Raw genomic sequence first — 21,184 nt, 5'->3', positions numbered from 1 at the left:
TAGTCTTTAATAAGAGCTGTAGGGAGAAATACTGGTTCTAACACTGGGTGATTTTAATTTAATGATGACAAATGTATTTAAAATAAATAATGTAGATAAGGGCCTTTGTTTTCATTTAACAAAAATGAAACGTATATGTTATCCCCCTTCCCTCACCCCCCAAAGGAAGGGGACAGAATTTACTGCTCTCCATTAGTGAGAAAAAGCTGAGGGGCTAGTTCACAACTTATGGTTGTAGCCACATGGTAACTGCTGCAGCTGAACAGGTGATCATGCCGCCACAGGAAACTAGCTCATTCACAGGTGTGGTGGGACACACCACACCAATCTACTGGTTGTTCTTGGGACAAACAAGCCTTGGTAGAGGAGGGTGATGGAACTGCTCTGATTGTCTGTGTGTGTGACCTATCCTCAATATACCACCTAGGGATATAAGTGTCCATGAAAGGCGAAAAAACTAATTAGAGCACCTTTTACTGATAAGTGTGTTCAAGAATTTTGAGCAACTTGTTTCACAGAATCTAGTTCTCTTTCTCCCTTTCTGTACATTCACCAAGTTCATCTCTACATGAAGGTCCCTCCTGCCCCCGATGTAATAGATCTATGAATCTCTACAGTTGTGCCACTAGAGGGAGGCAGATTACTATGTTACAAGCCCTATGTGGCCTGCCCATTGTGGAAAGGGGAGCTTTTCAACTAAGTTCAGAATAGAAAGGGCCACACACAATCTGCTTTTTACAGGATGCCACACTTAGCATGGGCCTTTCCTGCTGCTGTTGCTACAACAGTGCAGTGGGAGAGTTGTGCCTGGAGGGGGTGCGTATACATAGCTAGAACACTTCCAACATGCTCCTGCTCTGTGGAAGGTGTTCAGTCAGCAACATCCTCCCCCAGTAGCTCTGATGAACTGCCTATTTCAGCAGCTGCTGTCACTAAGATAGGTAGTTTTAAAAACAAGCAAGCATCTTCAGGGAAAAGGGGGTCAATCTAGAGCCACAACTGCTTGTGTTTGGTAGAAGCAAATTTGGTTATTTGATGGAAAGAGCTGTGCTGGCTTTATGGCGCAGGAAACATGCCAGGATTCAATCGAGAGTCCCAAACACTCCTGCCTGCTATCGGCCTACACACTGAAAGGTGCTGGCATAAGGATTAACAATGGAGAGGGGAACATATGCCAAAATTCAAAACACACAACATTACTAACTTCAGTGGCAGAAACCCTTACCAATGGCATAATTCTGACCTGGAGTCCCACTCACAACTCAATTACGGAAATTTAAATTGATTAAACCAAGAACCAAGTATAAAGGCAAAGAAACTTTAGGTTCATCACTTTGGCACACTTGAAGGGTCTTAGTCCTGTCTGCAATTAGGATTGCCAGATTCAATAACGAACAGTGTTCTCTTGCCTTTAATAGCTACACAGAAGGAATAATATCAAAAGGCAGCTTTTCCCACTATCACACAATGAGGGAGAAGCTATGGTTGCAAATATCTTTTCTCCTATGCATGTATAAGAGACATAAAATTGTTGTCAAACTTGAATTTGGCAATGTCACCTTATTAAATGCAACAAGCAAGGATCCAACTACAGTCCCAGGTTGTAAGCCCATTGGGCAGGGCTTCTCTGGCTTATTTTTTTTTAGATGGTTCACAAATATTATGATTGTGAGCAGCTATTTTTTAAAATCTGAGAAAGCCAAGGTTAAAATACCAGATATATTTATTTAACTGCACACAGCATTTCAGCCAGCTAGTCAGTGGGAACAGAGCTAGCTTACGGCACTGGGACAGAAAGCAGCCAAAGTTTGGAAGCATCATCCTCAGGATTCACTAGCAGAAAGGGTAAAGAATCCAGAGGGAAGGCATTTGCTACTCAGAATCCATTTTTGGCATCCAATTTGGTCAGAAAGGACACCAGAGTGTTGTGTATGTTGGTAGAATCCATATTTGCAGATTTGGGAACTGGCCTTAGAAGATAATCAGAATTGCAACAAATGTGCTGAGCCTCGGGAACCATGCAGAACTGTTAGCTTGAGTCACAACCTGGAGGCTGCACTTCAGATACCTATGACTCAATAGTCTACGTGGTGTGCAACACTTCTGTTGCAACCATCTCCCCCTCTTTTTCGGGGGTCAAGGCAGCCGCTGCTGTTTTTTCCATTGCTTTTTTGGCCACAGCCTCCTCTCTATGCTTCTTCTTCTGCAGCTTCAGCTCCTTCCGTCTAGCCTTCTCCATCTCCTGCACCAGCTCTTGGAACTGGGTGCTGCGATGATCCAGGTTGTGGCCAAAGCGTTCACGGGCCTCAGCCAGTAGCCGCTCCCGCCGTTCTTTTTCTTCACGCTCTTTGGCCTTGCGCAGCTCCTTCTCCCGCTGCCAGTCTGCAATCATCTGTGGCATCTTGGCCATTTTGGCAGCAATGAGCTCCTCTCTGTGAAGAGAGCAAGAACAGAATGTCAAATACTTATAGATTCCAAAAAGGTGGGAAGACAGAGGCAGCCTTTGGATGCTTTTAGACATACTACTTGTGTTTACTCTAAATGACTTATTCACACCTTACATCAAAACATAAATAAAAGTTAAAAGCAGTGATAGAAACACTGTCAATAAAACATAAAATAATGACAGTAGTAAAACTAGTAAACACCATAAAGGCAATACAAGCAGCAGTAATGAGCACATCAACCCTTTTCTCATTAAAAAGCCTGGCCTGAACAAACAGAATACTTTTAGCACGGCACTTAAAACTGAAGTAAAGTACACCAAGACCCCAAGCTGCAATTCTTGTCCTTAGGGGCGAGTGCAACCCCATCCAGAACAGGTTAACTATTACCTTCCCGTTCAGACAAGCCACCTACCAGCAGTACCTCCTTTTATCTGGACTGAAATTCAATGTATACTCCAGGACTGACCTTAGGTAGCTGTTCAGCACTTCTACCACCTCACTTGAATCCAATGAAGAGCAGAGAAAGCTGTGCCACAGCATACTGATGACACCTAGTCCTAAATCCCCATGATCATTCAGCAGTTTCACATAGATGTTAGACAGCACAGGGGGCAGGGGGGAGAAAGGAAAGAGCATAAAGTGCAGTGGAATTTCATAGCAGAATTGCCATGGACAGAGCAATAGTTCCCCGGCACCACCTGGCATCCATCCATCAAGCAGGATCAGAACCACTGAACTGCAGTGACTTGTTCCCAGCCCAAGCAGGACTGTCTTTGGAGAATTACGCCTTACAAGCAAGAACACCCCCCGCCCCCCGGCTGACCTTAGTAGTCAAGCCAAAAAGATGGTGGCGGCTTGTTTGGCCCTCACCACTGGCAACGCAGTGGCCAAATGACCTCAGCCTTCTTCCCAATCTTGGAGCTGGGGAAGGGGTGAAGATCGCCATGCCTCTGTAGGGACAATTCTTGTCCCCTTCTGCAGCTCTAAGGACTACTGCCTGTTAGGCTCACCAGGGGGCAGCAGCACACCTGCCATGAAGAGTGAAAATGTGGAACCTGTTTCTAAACAGGGGCCTACAATTTTTGGCTGCCCTTACTAGCAGAGCCAAAAATTATGGTTGCCCAGCTTCTTCCCCCCTCCTCGCAAATGCTCTACTCAACAGCAAAGGAAGTTCTCTCCAACTTTTCCTGTAATAAAGGCAGGCTAGGAGCATTCTGGCTTCAGCAGATGCTCAGTGAAGTTACTCAGACCACCACCCTGCTGAACAACTGTGGAAGAAACGTCCCCATCACCTCTCTCTCTCCTGTAGGAAAGAAGTGGAGTATATGAGCATTGCCTAATACTTGCTCTGGAGCTGAAAAGATGGGGGGTTTGGCATCGCATGGCCAAGGAATTCCAGAAGCTACACAGCTGCCACCCACTCCTAGCCTTCCTCCCAACACTGGAGCTAGGGACTCAGACCTGGACCCAAATCTTTCTTCAGCCATGGACTCACGTGACAGGACAGGTTGGAGAAAGGACATTAGACCACAGTTCCCCACAAATGAACGCCATTACCTAAGAGAATTAGAGGCATGGATGGAAAATAAGGTATTATCACAAAGCTGGAGGGCTACACCAGCAATCCATCTGGCCCAGCACATTGTTGTGCTTACAGCCTTAAAGAATATTTTGTAGCTATTTGCTCCACAGTGCACTTTGTCTCTTCTTGTGACACAGTGCAGACTGGACTGGGGTGGGGGCGATGCTGACTTGCAGTGAAGAGGTTGGATGACCTTTTGGTCCTTTCCACATTGGGCTGTCATCTTATCATAGCTGGTAGCCACTGAGATCCATATCCTCAGTGTATGAATGCAATCCTTTTTAAAGGGTTTTTTGGCTAGTGACCATCAATGTACTTTATTGCAATAAGCAATTGAGATATGTATAAAAAGGATCCTTCTGCTTCCTCTTTCTACCTACAGTCAATTTTTAGTGTGCACTGCTCAGATTATTCCCTCCCCTGATGAGATTTGGTATTGTAAGACACATCTACTGTTCTCTTGTCTCACCACCTGACTGAAAAAGACTCCTGCAGTTCTTCCATCTGCTTTGCTTTTACTATCCTGGATACTTTAGCAACAGCTACCAACATGGCCAACTCTCTCCAGCTATGTGCTCAGATAGTTTAGATGCAAAGCTCAAAGGACACAAATCCCAATTCAGATCTTTGCAGAGCTCCACAGCTTACTCCACTCCACTCCTCCCCATCACTTGGATCTTTTTCCAATTCCACAGCTGTGAAGTTAGCCTCAGAACATAAGGCAAAGAGCTTTGTTGACTACTTCCAAAGTTTGCTAATGATATTTTGTCAATAGCTGATCTCAACCGATGTTTTGCCTCAGTCTCACTGTGTCTCGCACATCTCTGGGATCAACATGGTTACTCTCTGATTACAAACCTATAGCAAGCAGCATTGAGACATTTTGTTGTCCCTTTCCCCAGTCTGCATGGCTTTGGGCCACACATTTCTGAAATGCATGGCCCAAAGCCCCTTCACAAACTCATCCAGGATGCGCCGGCCCACATTTCTCTACTAGTGTGCTCCCAAACCAGTGAAATGATCCTGCTTAAAAAGACTAAAGGACAGGGCACTTTGAGTACATGAAATCCATAAATGTTGTACAAACATTTCCAAATTTAGAGATTGCTGGTCTCTCCTCACCCCTTCTCCTGCTTCATTCCAATTTTTTCCTAGTCCAGAGATACATAAAAATATATATACAATACATACATATTTAATTCGGGTGTCTCCTCCTATACCAAATTTAGTAACTTGATCTACTATTCTAGCTGCCTCTGTTCGAATGCCTCCTCCCTCATACCCTCCAACATATTTACACGTGAAAACAGGGATACGTGTATTTATATCACCCCTATCCCAGAGTACATCATGAGAAATGCCGGGTTGGATGAATCAGAGGTCAGAATTAAGACTGCTGGGAGAATTATCAACAACCTCCGATATGCAGACGATACCACCCTAATGGCAGAAAGTGAAGAGGATCTAAACAGCCTCTGAAAGAGGAGAGTGCAAAAGCTGGTTTGAAACTCAACATTAAAAAAACGAAGATCATGGCATCTGGCCCCATCACTTCCTGGCATATAGAAGGGGAAGAAATGGAAGCAGTGACAGATTTTACTTTCTTGGGCTCCAAGATCACCGCAGACGGTAACTGTAGCCATGAAATTAAAAGACGCTTGCTCCTTGGGAGGAAAGCTATGGCCAACCTAGACAGCATAGTCAGAAGCAGAGACATCACCTTGCCGACAAAGGCCCGTCTAATCAAAGCTATGGTTTTCCCAGTAGTAATGTAAGGCTGAGCGCCGAAGAATTGATGCTTTCGAACTGTGGTGCTGGAGAAGACTCTTACGAGTCCCCTGGACTGCAAGGAGGTCAAATCAGTCCATCCTAAAGGAAATCAACCCTGAGTGCTCATTGGAAGGACAGATACTGAAGCTGAAGCTCAAATATTTTGGCCACCTAATGCAAAGAGAAAACTCCCTGGAAAAGACCCTGATGCTGGGAAAGACTGAAGGCAAAAGGAGAAGGGGACAGCAGAGGGTGAGATGGCTAGATAGCATCACCGATGCAATGAATATGAACTTGAGCACACCCCGGGAGAGAGCGCAGGACAGGAAGGCCTGGCGTGCTATGGTCCATGGGGTCACGAAGAGTCGGACACGACTGAACAACAACAAAAATCCCACACCAAATATCGCTGCCTGAAATACTCAAACCCCCCCCCCCCCTCTACACAGTGCTGTAGGCTCTTCTGTGCAACAGCCCGTGCGCTGGTAAACTGACCATGCCGGAACGAGTGCTTGCAGTTGTACTCGAAGCACATTTGCTCCGAAGTGGGCTTTTTAAAAAACTGGAGGTGGTTCCTCGCCTGTTCAGTCAAGCCCAGGATAAGCGGTCACGGCTGCAACCGTGCGCACACTTCCTTTGGAGTAAATCCCACTGAACGCGGGGAAATTACTTCTCTCCCAAGAAACCGACACAGGGTTTGTTTACCAGGAGGAGGAGACATCTGACAGAAGCTGCCCTTGGTAAAGAGGGCAGCTAGAGCAGATGAAACCCGCCCTGCCGGACCCCAAGCAACACTTTTCGGGCCCCCACCCCGTCGTCTTTCTCACCTCTGACGGCTCTTGGCTTCGGCCTCCTGCTCCTTTGCATCAAGGGTCATCTCCATTTCCCTCAGCGGCGGGTACCAGGTCCTCTCCTCAGCTTCAATCTCTTGGAGCTGCTCAGGAGTGGGCCAGAGATGGGCCGGATTGACCCCAGAGGCCGCCCCATAGCGCCCGTACAACTTGGCCTTGTAGGCGGCCGCCAACTGGAAGGGCGGCGTTCGAGGGTCAGCAGGGTCCGGCAGATACATCTCACCAAGCTGCCGCCACAGGGGCCGCGCATTATAAAATCGGACACCCCCAAGTACCAGCCGGCTTCCGCGAGCCGCCATCTTGGAGAAGGTTCCCCAGCTGGCCAGAGCTATAAAGGCCGCCATCTTGAAGTCAGCCTCCTCCCTATGGGCGGTGCCATCTTGAATCGAGTCGCATGAACGCCGCCATTTTGAAGCGATTTGCTCGCCGCTGCTCTAGCAATGGGCGCCTCCATTTTGGGCTCTTACGTCATTGCGCAGGGGTTGCCCAGAGACGGTGAGGGAGTTTCATCATGGAGATAGAATAGTAGGGTGATGCACGCACGGATGAACTTGAGTTTGGTTTGGGATTTCCATTTTACACCAGTCGAGTAAAAGAAAAAAAAGAAAGCAAAGAAAAAAAAAGACGCTTCTGCAGTCAGCTTAAGTGCTGGGGTGGGTATAAAGGAGCGACGCAGGTGGCAATTTAATAAGATTTACTTTTGCTGCAACCGGAGGTGTGTTTTGTGTGCTGTCTCTTTCGCCGTACCGTCTGATTTCAGCAGGACCGTGTGATAATTTCAGTTGGTTCCCGAGGACTCTTATTAGCCAAATTAGTTCATTCGAAATATTCGGATATCCTATTATGTAATCGCTTTACTATCTGTCCGCATCTTGACAACACCACGCGTGTACAGTACGCAATGCAAACGCAGTGGAGACCTGATCCTGTGGCATTATATTTGGCCAGTGGAGGCTGGTGGCTCCAATTTCGGTGGGGCAGTTGATCCGCTCCGGGTTTCAGTCAGAACCAGCCAGAACGCTAGAGGAGCTATGCAAGGTTGATAACTCCTTTAGAGTCCTGGCTGGTTCTGACTGAAACCCGGAGCGGATTCACAGGCCACCGAAATCGGAGCCACCAGCCTTCACTGTATTTCGCCCAAAAAGAGGGAGAAGGCGAAAAGCCTTTGTTTGAGGGTTGCTGTAAACCACTGTGTGTCCACCCTGCCAGCCCTCAGCTGAAATGCGTAGATTATAATCCATCGTGGTTGTAGTCTCCTCCCCAGCTCTGCAATATGAGGATGTTAGCAGAAGACGACCAGCGCAATCCTATACACGCTTGCTCAGAAGTACGTCCCACCAACGGGGAGTGTGTATAGGATTGCGGGCTCCATTACATTGTTATCAAAAGCAGCTCAGCCTCAGCCTTTTCTTCTACCCCAGCCTGCAATATAAGGATTTAACAGTTTAATATTTCTTTACATCTCTGTTTGGTCCCCATGGCAATAACAGCAGATGCCTCCATTTTAGGATTATACATCATTGTGAGGAGAGCCTGCCAAGCGACGGTGAATGAAAGACAAGCAGTTTGACGGGGGTACCATAGAAACGGGAAGTAAAGGCCAGGATGGGCAATAAAAGGCAATAACAGAAAGTTAAGGTTGAGGGGCTGTGAAAAATACGCTGAAAATAGGAATCAGCAGTAATGACTAGAAATTGTGTAATATAATATAAGGAAGGCTTGCAGCCAGAAACAATAAGAATAATAAACAGTAAGATGTTATATGACGCTTTTGAGTGTTCAAACTACAGCCATGAGATTCAATCTGGACAGGTAGAAATTCAGTAAGTAATCTTCCGGTCATCCTTGAATGGAGATGCAGCAATTGGGAAAGCTTCACTTCTTGAATTTCTGCCTGTTATAGAGCATTTAAAGCACAAGAGCCCCATCAGAAAAGAGTGGAATGGAAATCCTACCTAGCAGTTGAGTGTGTGGAGTGTCTTGTATTTTTTGTTCAGTGCTCATGATTAGGAGTTAATGCCATATTTTTATCCTACCTGTGTGTGTGTGTATGGTGGGCAGGAATATAGATGTATTTGTGATAGCCGGGTGAATCTTTCACAGTATACTTTCCGGTTTGATTTGGACAGGCTTCTCTTTCATTAGGCTTTGTAAACGCAGGCAGGCCTTGAAAGTGGATTTTACTGAATACTTGAGAAGACAGATGGGGAAATCCATATGTTAGGTCATAGAGTGTGTGTCTTCTGTATTTCATATGTGAGATTGAAACAATGAAGTATCAGCTCAGTAGGGAATCTAAACATTTTGGGGTTTTTTGTTAACTCTACCAAGGCTTCCTTGTGTATGAGCAATGGAAGGCCGCTGCTCCACTCCTGTAGTGATGCTGTGACTGTGCTACCATTTTTGAAAATATCCTGCCTTCCATCTCTTATGTTGGCATTTGGTGTTGCCTGTTCTTTCCATTCTATATTCTTTCAGACAGGTTTGGTGGTGCTACAGAAGGAAAGGCTAAAGCAGTGTTCTTTAAACGTTCCCCCATCTTTCACACATCCTTCACAATGTAGGCAGAGAGCAGATATCCCAGTTCAGACAACCCTAACTCATGATTTGTCATACTGAAAATATATGTTTATATTGGCAGCACCTAAGCCTGTGACACAAAACACAGTAGGACGCCTGTCTTTGTGGAAATATGGCTCACAGACAATGAGGACAAAGGAGTTTTCAAAAAATTATATGACTAGTCAGCAACACAACTGAGTGGTACCTCCTTAGCCTGTAATCCTGTATACACTTTCTTAGAAGTAAGTCCCACTAAACTCAGTGGGACTTACTTCTGAGTAGACAAGTATAGGATTGCACTGTTAATCCTGCATAGGTTGTAATACTCCATGAAGAAGAATGTCTAACTTGTGACAGTGATTTATATATGTGAGAGCAGAGGTACACATTGGTCAAGGCATGTGTGTTTCTCCTCGCTCTGTCTTCTTTTTGTAAAGGACATTAAAATTTTTTACCAGTAAGAAAGTTTTCCATAGTTTGTTTTTCGGTGATAGCCAGTGGAGGCTCATACAGACATAAAACAGGCATCTCACAGTTAAAGGGAAGGAGGAAACTCCCCCCCCCCCCCGCCCTCAAGCCAGAGAATGTTGGTAGCCCTATTCTTCAGAGTCTGAGGTTTCAAGCTGCCTTGGAGATCATCCACTTGAGAGGTGGAGCGTGGGTCAAGGTTGGAGTTGGAATGGGTGTCACAGGGAGATGGAGAGCTATGGAAATGAATATAGTTCCCCTCATAACACATTTGGAATGGGGATGTGTTCTCCAGCCTGTGGCATGCATGCTCTTATCTACATTCCATCCTCCCCAAACTCTCAACCTGACTTCTCGGCATTGTTGTTGTTGCTTTACTTGGTCATTGGAGTACGGTATTCTATTGCTTTCACATTCCAGCTCACCGTGGAAGCCTAACAATGGAGCAATTGATCAGTGCCCCCCCCCACACACACACACACCTTGTTTTGAACACTTGGTGGAAACCAGACTCTTTTTTTATGAGATAGTTTTATGTACGTTTTGGGCTGTGAGAATAATTATTTCTCCCTGTTAAAATGAAAATGACATGTGATGGTTTGTTTGCTTTGAGCCTGATGGTTTTTAATGAGATACCAGGATTGCTGTACTGGAAAAATTGCTCATTTCTATGGGAGGGTAATGATCCCTGTGCAAAGCTGATCCAGAAAAAAATTCAGCTCCCCCACAGGCCTGAAATGATGGTGTGATTTCTACATAGCCTCCTTCAAGGCACCATTAGCTCAAGGTTTCTCTCTGTGTCTCTGCTTGGACTAGTTTTAACTACAGGAATGATTTGGAGGTACTTGCGGTGATGAAATATCCCTTATTTCACTTTTCCCAAGAGTCAGGGTGTTAACCTGCTTTCTGGCTGGGCTCCAATTTCATTAATTATATTCTGCATCCCTGAATTTCCTTCTCCTTCTTCCAGTTACTTACTTACACAAAGGACTTTTCTAGCCTATGTTATATAGTAAGGTTGAGTGTTGCTCTGCCCCCTCTTCTCACATCCCCCAAACTTTATTCATTTCAGTAATATGTATGTACCACATCATCTATATGCATATGGCAATTGGATAAAACATGCTTCAAAGTTCAAAGTCTAAAGGTTTTCCCCACTGGCAAATATAAAATGTGTAGTTTCTTTGACAAATACTTGAATTGATTTTTTTCCTCTCTGTGTGAAATCTCCAAATATTGGTGCATGTACCATGGAAGTCAGTGACCCCTGCAATTACTCCTTGAATTATGTACTCTAGGTTGATGGAATCCCCCAGGTGTGCAGAGGTCAGAGTGGCAATAGGTGAGTTCCTCTACACCAGGGGTGGGCAGAAGGTACATAGTGATCTACTGGTAAATCTCTGGGAGATGTGCAGCAGATTGGCAAGAAATTCTGACTCCCAATTGTTTAACAGTAACAACAAAATGGCTCTCCCCCACCCTAAATTATACTGCGGAAATGAAGAAAGTTTGTCAGTGGGTAACCAGGAATTGATTTTTGTGTGGGAGGACTGTGACCTCTATTCAGTTCTGGTATGAACTGGGCTCAGAATTCTTTAATTCTAAGTGTATGTATTTTGCACCTGACTATAGTTGATGGATCTTGGGGTTCTAGTAAAAAAGTAGATCCTGCAAGCCTGAGGTCTCCCCACTCCTGCTCTACACCCATCACAAACTCTAGCCAGCTACAGGGATTTATATTGGCTCCAAATGTATCTCATTGGACTTACTAACTATTTGGATTTGTTTTCACAAACAATTTCTTAACTTGTTTTACCTCTACATTATTTTTCAACACACAAAGCAGTAATTAAATGATAGAGAAGACAAGGGCTGCTTCCACAAAATAATTTCTCTGAAATTATTATCATTTGTTCATTCAGTTATTATAGAGAAACCAGACATTGTCACTGCCAAACTGTTGCCTTCCAGTCTTTTCGGGGTGGTGGTGGTGGTAAAGACACAGGTTGCTTCAAAACTAGAGCTCTTCGGTGCTGCAGGCAGGAAAAAACCCAAGCACACAAAAACAACTGCAGGGTGAGGATGGTGATGGTAGCAGAGACTGGAGTGCCCTCTGGAAAGAGCAGGGCAAGGGGCCATTTTACTGGACGTTGCTATGCGAGAACGAGTGAGAAAGGACAAGGGCATTGGGGTAGGTGGGGGTTCCTTCCAGAGGCATGCTGAAAGCATGAGCAGAGAAGGAGAAGAAGGCTGAAGTAGCTCAAAGGCAGCCGGAGGAGGAGGAAGAGAGTGAGGGAGTGGTGCTTGTCCACCATGCCAGTGACTGCCCAGACAGGGAGAAGATAGCGATGCCAACAGTACCATGACCTCCCCATTCCACCCACCCCACATCCTTCTCCCCCTCTTCTGTGATTTTTTTTAAAGGAAGGTGGTTGGCGGTTACTTTTGACTGTGTACATATGAAGGAGCAGAGATGAATTACCATGCAATTTATTTTTAAACCTCCATTGCTGCACCCCATTTAAGGTGCGCATGCAGTCAGTGGAGGGGGGGGAACTGAAACAGCCATTTCCCCCACAACTGCAGCAGTAAGAGCCAGTGTAGTGTAGTGGTGAGAGTGACAGACTGGGAGCCGGGAGATCCGGGTTCTAGTCCCCACTTGGCCATGGAAGCTCACTGGGTGACTTTGGGCCAGTCACAGACTCTCAGCCCAACCTACCTCACAGGGTTGTTGTTGTGAGGATAAAATGGAGAGGAGGAGGATAATGTAAGCCACCTTGGGTTCCTTGCAAGAGGAAAAAAGGTGGGATACAAATGCAATAAATAAATAAGTATACTGAGGCTTTTGTCATGAACTTGTGCTACAAATGCAAACAACAGAACACACATCACCTTTCAGACTTTTATTTCTCCTGCAGTTGCATTTGTGCGTGGCACTTGATTGTGTTATAAACACACTGGTTACTGCACCATATTCATTAGCACATGCCCCCACAGCAGTGATTGCCTTTTGAAAAAATTCTGGCATGATTGTGCCTCGCACACAAAAGGGGCTCTAGTGTAGAATGTCATTTCCTACTTAGACCTTTTCTTAAAAGCAGTTTCAGTCTCTTAGCTACTGTGGAAAGAATCCTTTAACCCTCACCCCTAATATGTTATGTGTACCCCAGAATGGAAATGCAGTTAAAGGAGTGCCATTGGCATCTGCATAAGGTGTCCAACAGATGCTTGTGCTTGTGTTTAGTATGAACCAGAGTTACTCCATGTTTGTACGCTAGGTCATCCTGTCTTGGCTCCACAGTCTTGCGAGAAACAGATTACAGCCTGTCAGCAGTTTCCCTGAGAATTGTTAGGGAAGATGAGTTCCTCCCCAGGCTGCAGGCTGATAACGTTGTACTTTGTGCAGTAACTGAGTGTCAGTAGCTGGCAAGTGGCCACCCCAGTCCAGGGAAGGAACATTCAGTCCCTTTCCAGATAACAGACTGTGTGAATGCCTCCAAGTAATGCGGCTACTAGAGCATGACTAGAGTTCTTCCCTATATGTGACGTATTTCGCTGTATAAAAGCCCACCCCACTGAACACTCAGGGCTCTCTGCCCCTTTGCTGACAGAGTGCCTTGCTGGCCATGCAATAAAGCGCTTTTAGAGCCAAGAGTTTTACCCATGTCTAGTGTGATCTATTGTCCGGCTAGACAATAGGGGTGTATGAAACCCCACTCACCTGCGTCCATGGGGGGTCCACTGGGGGTGGAGGCTATCCGTTCCTCCCCCCCGGAATCCTCCCTGGCAGGACACCGTTTGCGGCCGCACACCAGAGCAGGAGACTGCAGTGGCCAGATCTGGACCTGCCAGAGGCAGGTAGGATCCAGTCCGCGGGGACTTCGGGGGGGGGGAGCAGTCCGTTCCGCCACAGACTCCGGGGGGCCAGATTCTAAAGAATCCAGCCTCACTGGAGTCCATGGCGGAATTCTCCGCTATCCCTACTAGACAATGAACAAGGAGTGTGTTCCATTCACACAACAATTTGGCAACCGCAGCAGGACCGTCTGGATTGTGTCCCTCTTCTCCTCCACCCAGAATCAATGCCCAGGCGCCACTAGGCAAGTTCACCTGAGGGATCTTGTTTCCGGTGGAGGGTCAGGGAGACTTCAGTAAGCAATGGGTCCAAGATAAGTGTAAGATGGATCATAAATACAACCAGGTAAAGAAAAGTGAAATTGTGTGCTTGTTTTCTGGATGAGGGTAAAGGCATCCCCTTGCAGGAGGGCAGATGCTCCCACAGTCACTAAGAAAGTTTTGAACTTTGTAACTCCAACTAGAAACAGGTGTGCAAAGTGATGTACTGAATAGCCCTGATGTCTACGAGGGCCACCCCAAACAGAAAACACCGCTTGTCTCCATATGAAATTATCACCGGCAGGCCAATGAAATTTTTGTCCTCACCTCCCGAATATGAAGACTCTCCCTACACTCATTCATTGACCACAGACTATTGTAAGAAATTAACGAAATGTGTTAAGAACTTTCATTCACAGTCTGAAGAAGCACATCAATCATGAGCAGCATCACAGCCTGGAAGTTAGAGATGGGGTCTGTGTGAAAGGACACCAAGAAAAGGAAGCCTGGATCCATCATACCCGATGCAAGTGTGCCATTCCACCAGATGACAACGAGGTAGCCAAAACCTCCACCTTCTTCGGACCAGGACGAGAAGCAGTTGACAGCAAGGTAGCCAAAACCTCCACTTTCCCCAGGCCAGAGGAGCTGTGACAGACAGCCCTAAGAAGTCAGGGCCAGAAGAAGCTGACATCACAGGATCAAACCGCACTTCCCCTGACCAGGAAACAGGGGGACTTGAAGCAGCTGATAGCGGACTTCGAGGGAACCTCACTAAGCCACCTTACCACGACAAGGGTGTGCCAGAAGCAGACGAAAAGTGTGCTGCGTTATGGCAGGCAACACATCTAGGTGGACTCAAGTTGAAATTATAGCGCTTGTCCTAAGCATGTTTCTTTACTGTACCCCAACCATTTTAATCAGAGATCAACTGCGTGCAGTTACTAACTGCAAAGTACAATGCCCTATTCTTGTAGTCAACCCTGTTCCTCTGCGCATACTGCAAAGTTCTAAGTATACATTCTGCAGGGGGGAGAAAGCTGTGTTATTAATTACAAAAAAAGAAAGTTCGGTTATTTGCACCAATCCAATGAGCCCCTAGGTGCAAGATGTCATAAAAGAATTTTAGAATAATGAAATGGGCTCCCCAAACTACTTCCCCTCCTATAAATATGGGCATACCAGGTGAACTCGAAAAGCTGGCAGTCACCACCACACCTGAGCCACTTCCTGGGAGTTGGGGTTCAAACACATATTTACATTTATTAAGAGTTATAGCTGCCAAGATCAACCACCCTTGTTATGTCTGTGCTCACACCCCCACTCATAGCCATGGTGGAATCCCTCCAGTGGGTATCCCAATGACCATTTCACAGTTGGCACAAGCACAACAGTTAAACTTGACATCTCCTGACATGAATGGCCAGACCAGACTGTCCTTAAGTGGTGAGGTAGTTGCCCCCTTTTGTGTTACTTACCTCCCCGCTAACCAGTCTAACATACATCACCATAGTTGCAACGTATCACTTCAGTTTGATGGGACAAACTGGACTGTAGAAACTGAATCTTCTACAGAGGTTGTGGCAGATGTGGTTAGCGGTTAGGCAACTGTTTCCCATAACCTCTTTTATCCCTTTGCACAAAATGCCACTATTTCCACTTTGGGGCTGCCAGCGGGTGTTTGGTGGCTATGTGGACACACAGCAAAACTTGCACTTCCATCTTTAAGTACTCCATGGCAGTGTGCCCCAGGGCCTGTTGTGCCAGGTATGCGAATTGCCACAGACCTGCCCCAGGGCCGCCAACACAATAAATGCAGTTGGGCTAAGTTTGCTTGTGGCCTCATACATACATATGGAGTTGCAAAAAAATTATGCTGACATCTGTGCTCTATCTGAATCCCTCACTCAGTTCATTAATGAAAGTGTTGCAGTTACCAAATCCCTCTCCAGTAGGGGTGCACGAAAGTCACTTACCTGGTCTCGCAGCTTTTCACGGTGGGGGGGAGGCGCTTCGCTGCTCCCCCCGTGAAGTTCAGGCCGGGGGGGGGGGAGGCTTCCCGCCTCGCCCGGCCGAAATTCAGGCCGGGGAGGAGGCGCCTTGCCTCGCCCGGCCGCGAAATTAAAAGTAAAAAAAAAAAACCACAACGCCCCTGTGATAGGCTACGTGACGATTAACGTAGCCTATCACGGCTAGATCTGCAAATTCAGCCGTGATAAGCTACGTAAATCGTCACGTAGCCTATCACAGGTGACTTAAAAAAAAAAAGCGCGTACACAAATGGCGGCCCCCATAGGGAGCCGCCATTCCCGTTCCTTATTTCGTCGCTGTAGTCTACGTAAAGCTATTTGCGTTGCCCTTATTTTCGCCGTAGTCTACGTAATCTTTACGTAGACTACAGCGACCAAATAAGGAACGGGAATGGCGGCTCCCTATGGGGGCCGCCATTATCCGTACGCGCTTTTTTTTTTTTTTTAAGTCACCCGTGATAGGCTACGTGACGATTTACGTAGCCTATCACAGCTGACTTTGCAAATCTAGCCGTGATAGGCTACGTTAATCGTCACGTAGCCTATCACGGGGGCGTTTTTTTTTTCTTTTATTGGAATGGCGGCGGCGGCAGCCGGTTGAAAGACCTGCTGCCGCTCCCGCTCCCGCCCCAGACGAAGACCCGACGAACCGCCGGCCGGACCCGCCGCCGGGAGGGACATTCGCCAAAGGTAAGTCCCGTCCCGGGGGGGGCGGGGGGTGGAGAATTTCTCCCCGAAACTTGTTCAGGGGGCCGAACACGTTGGCGCTCGGCCCCCCGAAGTTTCGGGGAGAAATTCTCCGCCATCCCTACTCTCCAGTGAACTAGCTGAAGTACGACTAGTAACCTTGCAAAATAGGCTAGCTCTAGACTACCTCTTAGCTTCGCAAGGAGGTGTGTGCTTCAATTGGGAATAAGTGTTGTAACAGATAACCAACCTGACATCCTGCACCACCTAAATAATATAAATAAAATCTCTAAAGATATTTCACACATAAGCAAGGATGCCTTTAGAGATTGGCCGAGTTCTTAGCGTCCTTCTACTGCTTGGGTAAGAAAACTAGTTATTGCAATTGTTATTATTCTTGTGTTAGTAATTGCCATCTCTCGCTTTGCGCAATGTTGTATAATCCTTGTTCCTCCTTTATATAAGAGCTGTCAACTTCCTAAAGGCCAGTATGCAACCATGCCTGTAAATGAGCCCCCCCCCCGAAATGTGCAGTTATCCAGTCCATCGCCTTAAACTTAAAGAATTCTATTCATGATCCAAGATTGTACAAAGTACTATTTCGATCAAAGGGCAGATTGTGGAAAGAATCCTTTAACCCTCACCCCAAATGTGTTATGTGTACCCCAGAATGGCAACGCAAGTATAAGAGTGCCGTTGGCATCTGCTTAAGGTGTTCAACAGATGCTTGTGTTTAGTATGAACCGGAGTTACTCCATTTGTACACTAGGTCATCCTGTCTTGGCTCCATAGTCTTGCGAGAAACAGATTACAGCTTGTCAGCAGTTTCCCTGAGAATTGTTAGGGAAGATGAGTTCCTCCCCAGGCTGCAGGCTGATAACGTTGTACTTTGTGCAGTAACTGAGTGTCAGTAGCTGGCAAGCGGCCACCCCAGTCCAGGGAAGGAACATTCGGTCCCTTTCCAGATAACAGACTGTATGAATGCCTCCAAGTAATGCGGCTACTAGAGCATGGCTAGAGTTCTTCCCTATATGTGACGTATTTCGCTGTATAAAAGCCCACCCCACTGAACACTCAGGGCTCTCTGCCCCTTTGCTGACAGAGTGCCTTGCTGGCCATGCAATAAAGCGCTTTCAGATCCAAGAGCCTTACCCGTGTCTAGTGTGATCCATTGTCCGGCTAGACAACGAACAAGGAGCGTGTTCCGCTCACACAACACTACTGGCCCTTTGATTAGTTGTTTCCTTTTATTTGTGACCATGGCATTTTTGAATTGTCCCTTTAATTAGGCAGCTTTTGTTCCCTGCCAGCAAGCCCTTTGATTATTTATTTCCTCTATATAGCAAGAGGAATTGTTCATTCATTTAGGGTGCAATCCTATGCCTGCTTAGACAGAAAAAAGTCCTACAACTCCTACAATTCTGGGAGTTGTAGGACTTATTTCTTTCTAAACTTGCATAGGTTGCACCCTTATTCATTTTTATTGTGATTGTGCAAGGAGAGGAAAAGCATTCTTACTTTCTGCCTGAAAACACCGTAATGACAATGTATGTGTTAGTACCAGGCATCTAAGGCCCTCTAGAAAGCCACACAGGCTGTTCCTCAACTGCTGGATACCACTGGTATTTTGATCTCCTATTTACACAACAAAAGAGTCAAGTAATCATTACCACATGGGAGAAGTAGTTGTTTCCATGATCAAAGGTACACCGTATACACTATCAGTATGGTTTAAGTGCCATTGGTGGTATGCCATGGGTAGTATTAAGGGGTTACAGGTTCATAGCAGGGAGTAAAATAAAGACAGCTGTCAGGGTCAGGCAGGATTTAAGTTGAGAGTTTCCTGGTGCTCATTATGATGAACTACTCAAAGATGCAAAGGAGAGAAGGTGCAGTATTGTTCTCCCAAGTCTTCGAGTGTTACCAAACAAGGTAATGTACAATCTCCCTGGCTCATGCATGGAAGTGTGTGTCCGTCCGTCCAGACAACTTCCAGTTGTAACCCTCCCGTGTTCTCTCACTGCTTTCATCTTTTTTCTTACTGCAGAAAATCGGTTAAGGAAGAAAATATGGAATCGCTGCACAATACTTTCTGAGTGGCAGTGCTAGGAGCCCTCCATCAGGAAGCACCCTTAGTATATCTTTATTTTCTTCTTCCTGCTTCTCCCCAGACAGCTCATTGATTTCTCCTGATCTGGCCTGGTAATTACAGTTCCAAACTCACTAAGAACCACCCCCTCCCCCACTTGGCCAGACCTGCACATATGACTTTAACAACAATCTGCTAGGTAGGACTCAGCAGGTGAAGCTTGTAGTTGTATGGAGATGAACATTGTAGTCTGCTAATGTCTGTAAATCAAGTTGCAGTTAAAGACACAGCTACGGGGGCTAGTTGAAAAGATGGCAACCCCACTGGCTACAATTGCTTCTGGATCAAGGCTGGGTCTTTGCATGTATAACAGCCAAACTCTGGCTTTTTCTGTGTGACTCCGTAGTTGCTGTCTCAGGGTGCTTCCAGACAGAGGGTCCTAGCGCTAGCAATCAGAAGGCAACGTGCACCTATTCCATCTTTTCTTCCTTAATGGATTTTCTGTGATAAGAAAAAAGGTGGAAGAAGCAGCGGGAAAACAGAAGGGTTACAAGTCATCTGGACCCCCTGTAAAATTCTGTGACTGAGGTTGGGCCATTGTACAATAAAAGCCTTGTCTGGAAGCACCCTGAGGCTAGATATCCCCGCTGGTCTACCCCCTAAATGCCTTTCCTAACTGCTGCCCTCCTAGGTTGCCAATCTCATCTGTTTGTCTGCTGCTGCTTCCCAATACCCTTGTTTCAACCCTCTTTGGTCTGACTCCTCAGCCTAGACTTTTGCCTGCAATCAAATGCTTCCTCTGTGCTGACTTTCTGTGTTGCCTTAAGCTTCAAGATTCTGCCTAGGCCAGCCCTTCTAGTGCTCCATCCTGACCTTGACCCTTATACTGCTGGGATTCACACCTTGGCTGCCTCTCCAGTGCTAATACTTGGCTACCTTAGACTTATTCCACTACCAAATCTGTGCTCCAAGTAGGATGAATCTAGCATGGTACAATTTCTGCGTGCAGCCCTTCTTCCTTGCTTTGTTCCTCATCACGCCTGTATCTTTCTTTCCTTCAGCTGACAGCCTCTGGCAGCAGCTTCTCATCAGCTAGGACCTGGAGTCTAAAAAGCAGCATCTCCCTGAGTAGCATTTGCCAACTTTAAACTGCCTTTTACTTAATTGTTTAGCTGGCGTCCCTTTCCCTTGTTCCCTGGAGAGGGAGTGAGTCAGGGAAGCTTAAGAGCCCCGCTAATAACATCATGTCCCCTGGTGAATAGAATGTGGTGAAGAAAAAAAGGAGGACAAATTTCTTTTTTCTACTTCTTTGCCATTCCCAGCTTGTACCATCCTTACCACTCTTCCCATCCCAACACCCCCAGAGTCAGTCCCAGACAGTCTAGGAAATTCAGCTTTCCTTTTTTCAAGCTAATTAAACGCTTCAGTTTGGATGAGCACATTTGTCAGTGGCAAGAACATGACCCGCTGGGGCTGTTCTCCCTCTCGCCCTGCATTTTCCCACTCCCTTGCTTTCTTCCTCTTTAAGCCTATTTGTTTCTTGTCAGTACCTCTCACTGGAGACTCCCCTCTTCTCTTTCTCCTACATCCTAATGGTTTCAGGCACCAGCAGCAGACAAGTAAGAGGCTCAGATGGACTCCTTTGCATCCAAGTTCAGCTCTTCCTGCTTGTGATGGGCCTCCGCCCCACCCTGCGAACCCCTGGCTCTGGCCCTCCTTCAGCCCTTCAGCACCTCCATTTGGCAAAGTGGTGTGAAGAACTGGATAAAAGCTACCTGGGGTAGCTGCAAAGAGGACAGCTGCTCATGTGCAGGGCCATCCATGTGCTGTGCTTGCAACTGATGATGGAGAAGTCACAGTGTCTGCATGTTCAGAGACCCAAGATGAAGTGGGGGAGGGGGGTGTCTGCAGATATTCAAATTAGGCTCCAGCAAGTCATATGTTGGTTACAGGTTGGACCTGGAGCTGCCCCTAGGGTTGCTGGGAACATGAAAGGGGGCATGGGATTTGGGATCCCCTGTTAAGATATTACGTTAATATGGATTTTGGAATTGTTCTTATGGCCAACACAACTACCTTTGCTTTATGTATTATCTCAATAATACTTACAGCAGTCCTGCAAGGTAGGCCAATATTACTGCTGTCCCTATGTTGCAGTCTTGGGCAGGGAGGGGATGGAAGACATAAGCCACCTCAGGAGTTTGGGCTGAAATGAACCAGGCCCTTCCCAAATCATGCTGCCCCAGCTCTCAAGCTCATTCTCTGGGCTTGCTGGACAAAAGAAATATGAGCCCAAGTGTCTATGGTATGAGGGAATAAGAGACAGTATGGAACAGCACCCTTTAACGTGCATCTCAAAATTATATAACATGGAATGGTTTTGCCTTTTTGTATTGTTAGTATGCTTTTAGCAGTTGTGTGCAGAAGTCCTTTACAGTCTTAAAGGGTTCTCCCTCTCCCCCCTTATAGATACACACACGTACATACATACATATATATATATATATCCATTGGCTTTGGCAAGGATGAGACTGAGTGGGAGCTGCTAACTCTGCCATGTGGAGAACAGGCCCAGGCATGGC

General features: G+C 46.4%; 1 protein-coding gene across 1 annotated transcript; it reads right to left on the bottom strand.

Annotated features, from left to right (window-relative positions):
* Window positions 1-1,705: 1,705 nt before the first annotated feature.
* Window positions 1,706-7,017, bottom strand: GADD45GIP1 (GADD45G interacting protein 1). Its single transcript, XM_084835704.1, has 2 exons — window positions 6,627-7,017; window positions 1,706-2,432 (listed from the first exon to the last, which is right to left on the bottom strand). Exons 1-2 carry the CDS (start codon window positions 6,992-6,994, stop codon window positions 2,084-2,086), a joined length of 717 nt encoding a protein of 238 aa, XP_084691830.1. The 5' UTR covers window positions 6,995-7,017; the 3' UTR covers window positions 1,706-2,083.
* Window positions 7,018-21,184: the final 14,167 nt, after the last annotated feature.

This window comes from Heloderma suspectum, chromosome 2 (assembly GCF_057233095.1).
Source record: "Heloderma suspectum isolate Gila_16-S chromosome 2, 16-S_ref, whole genome shotgun sequence".
In the NCBI taxonomy this organism is placed as follows: Eukaryota; Metazoa; Chordata; class Lepidosauria; order Squamata; family Helodermatidae; genus Heloderma; species Heloderma suspectum.
This window is presented reverse-complemented; position numbering and strand designations above follow the sequence as displayed.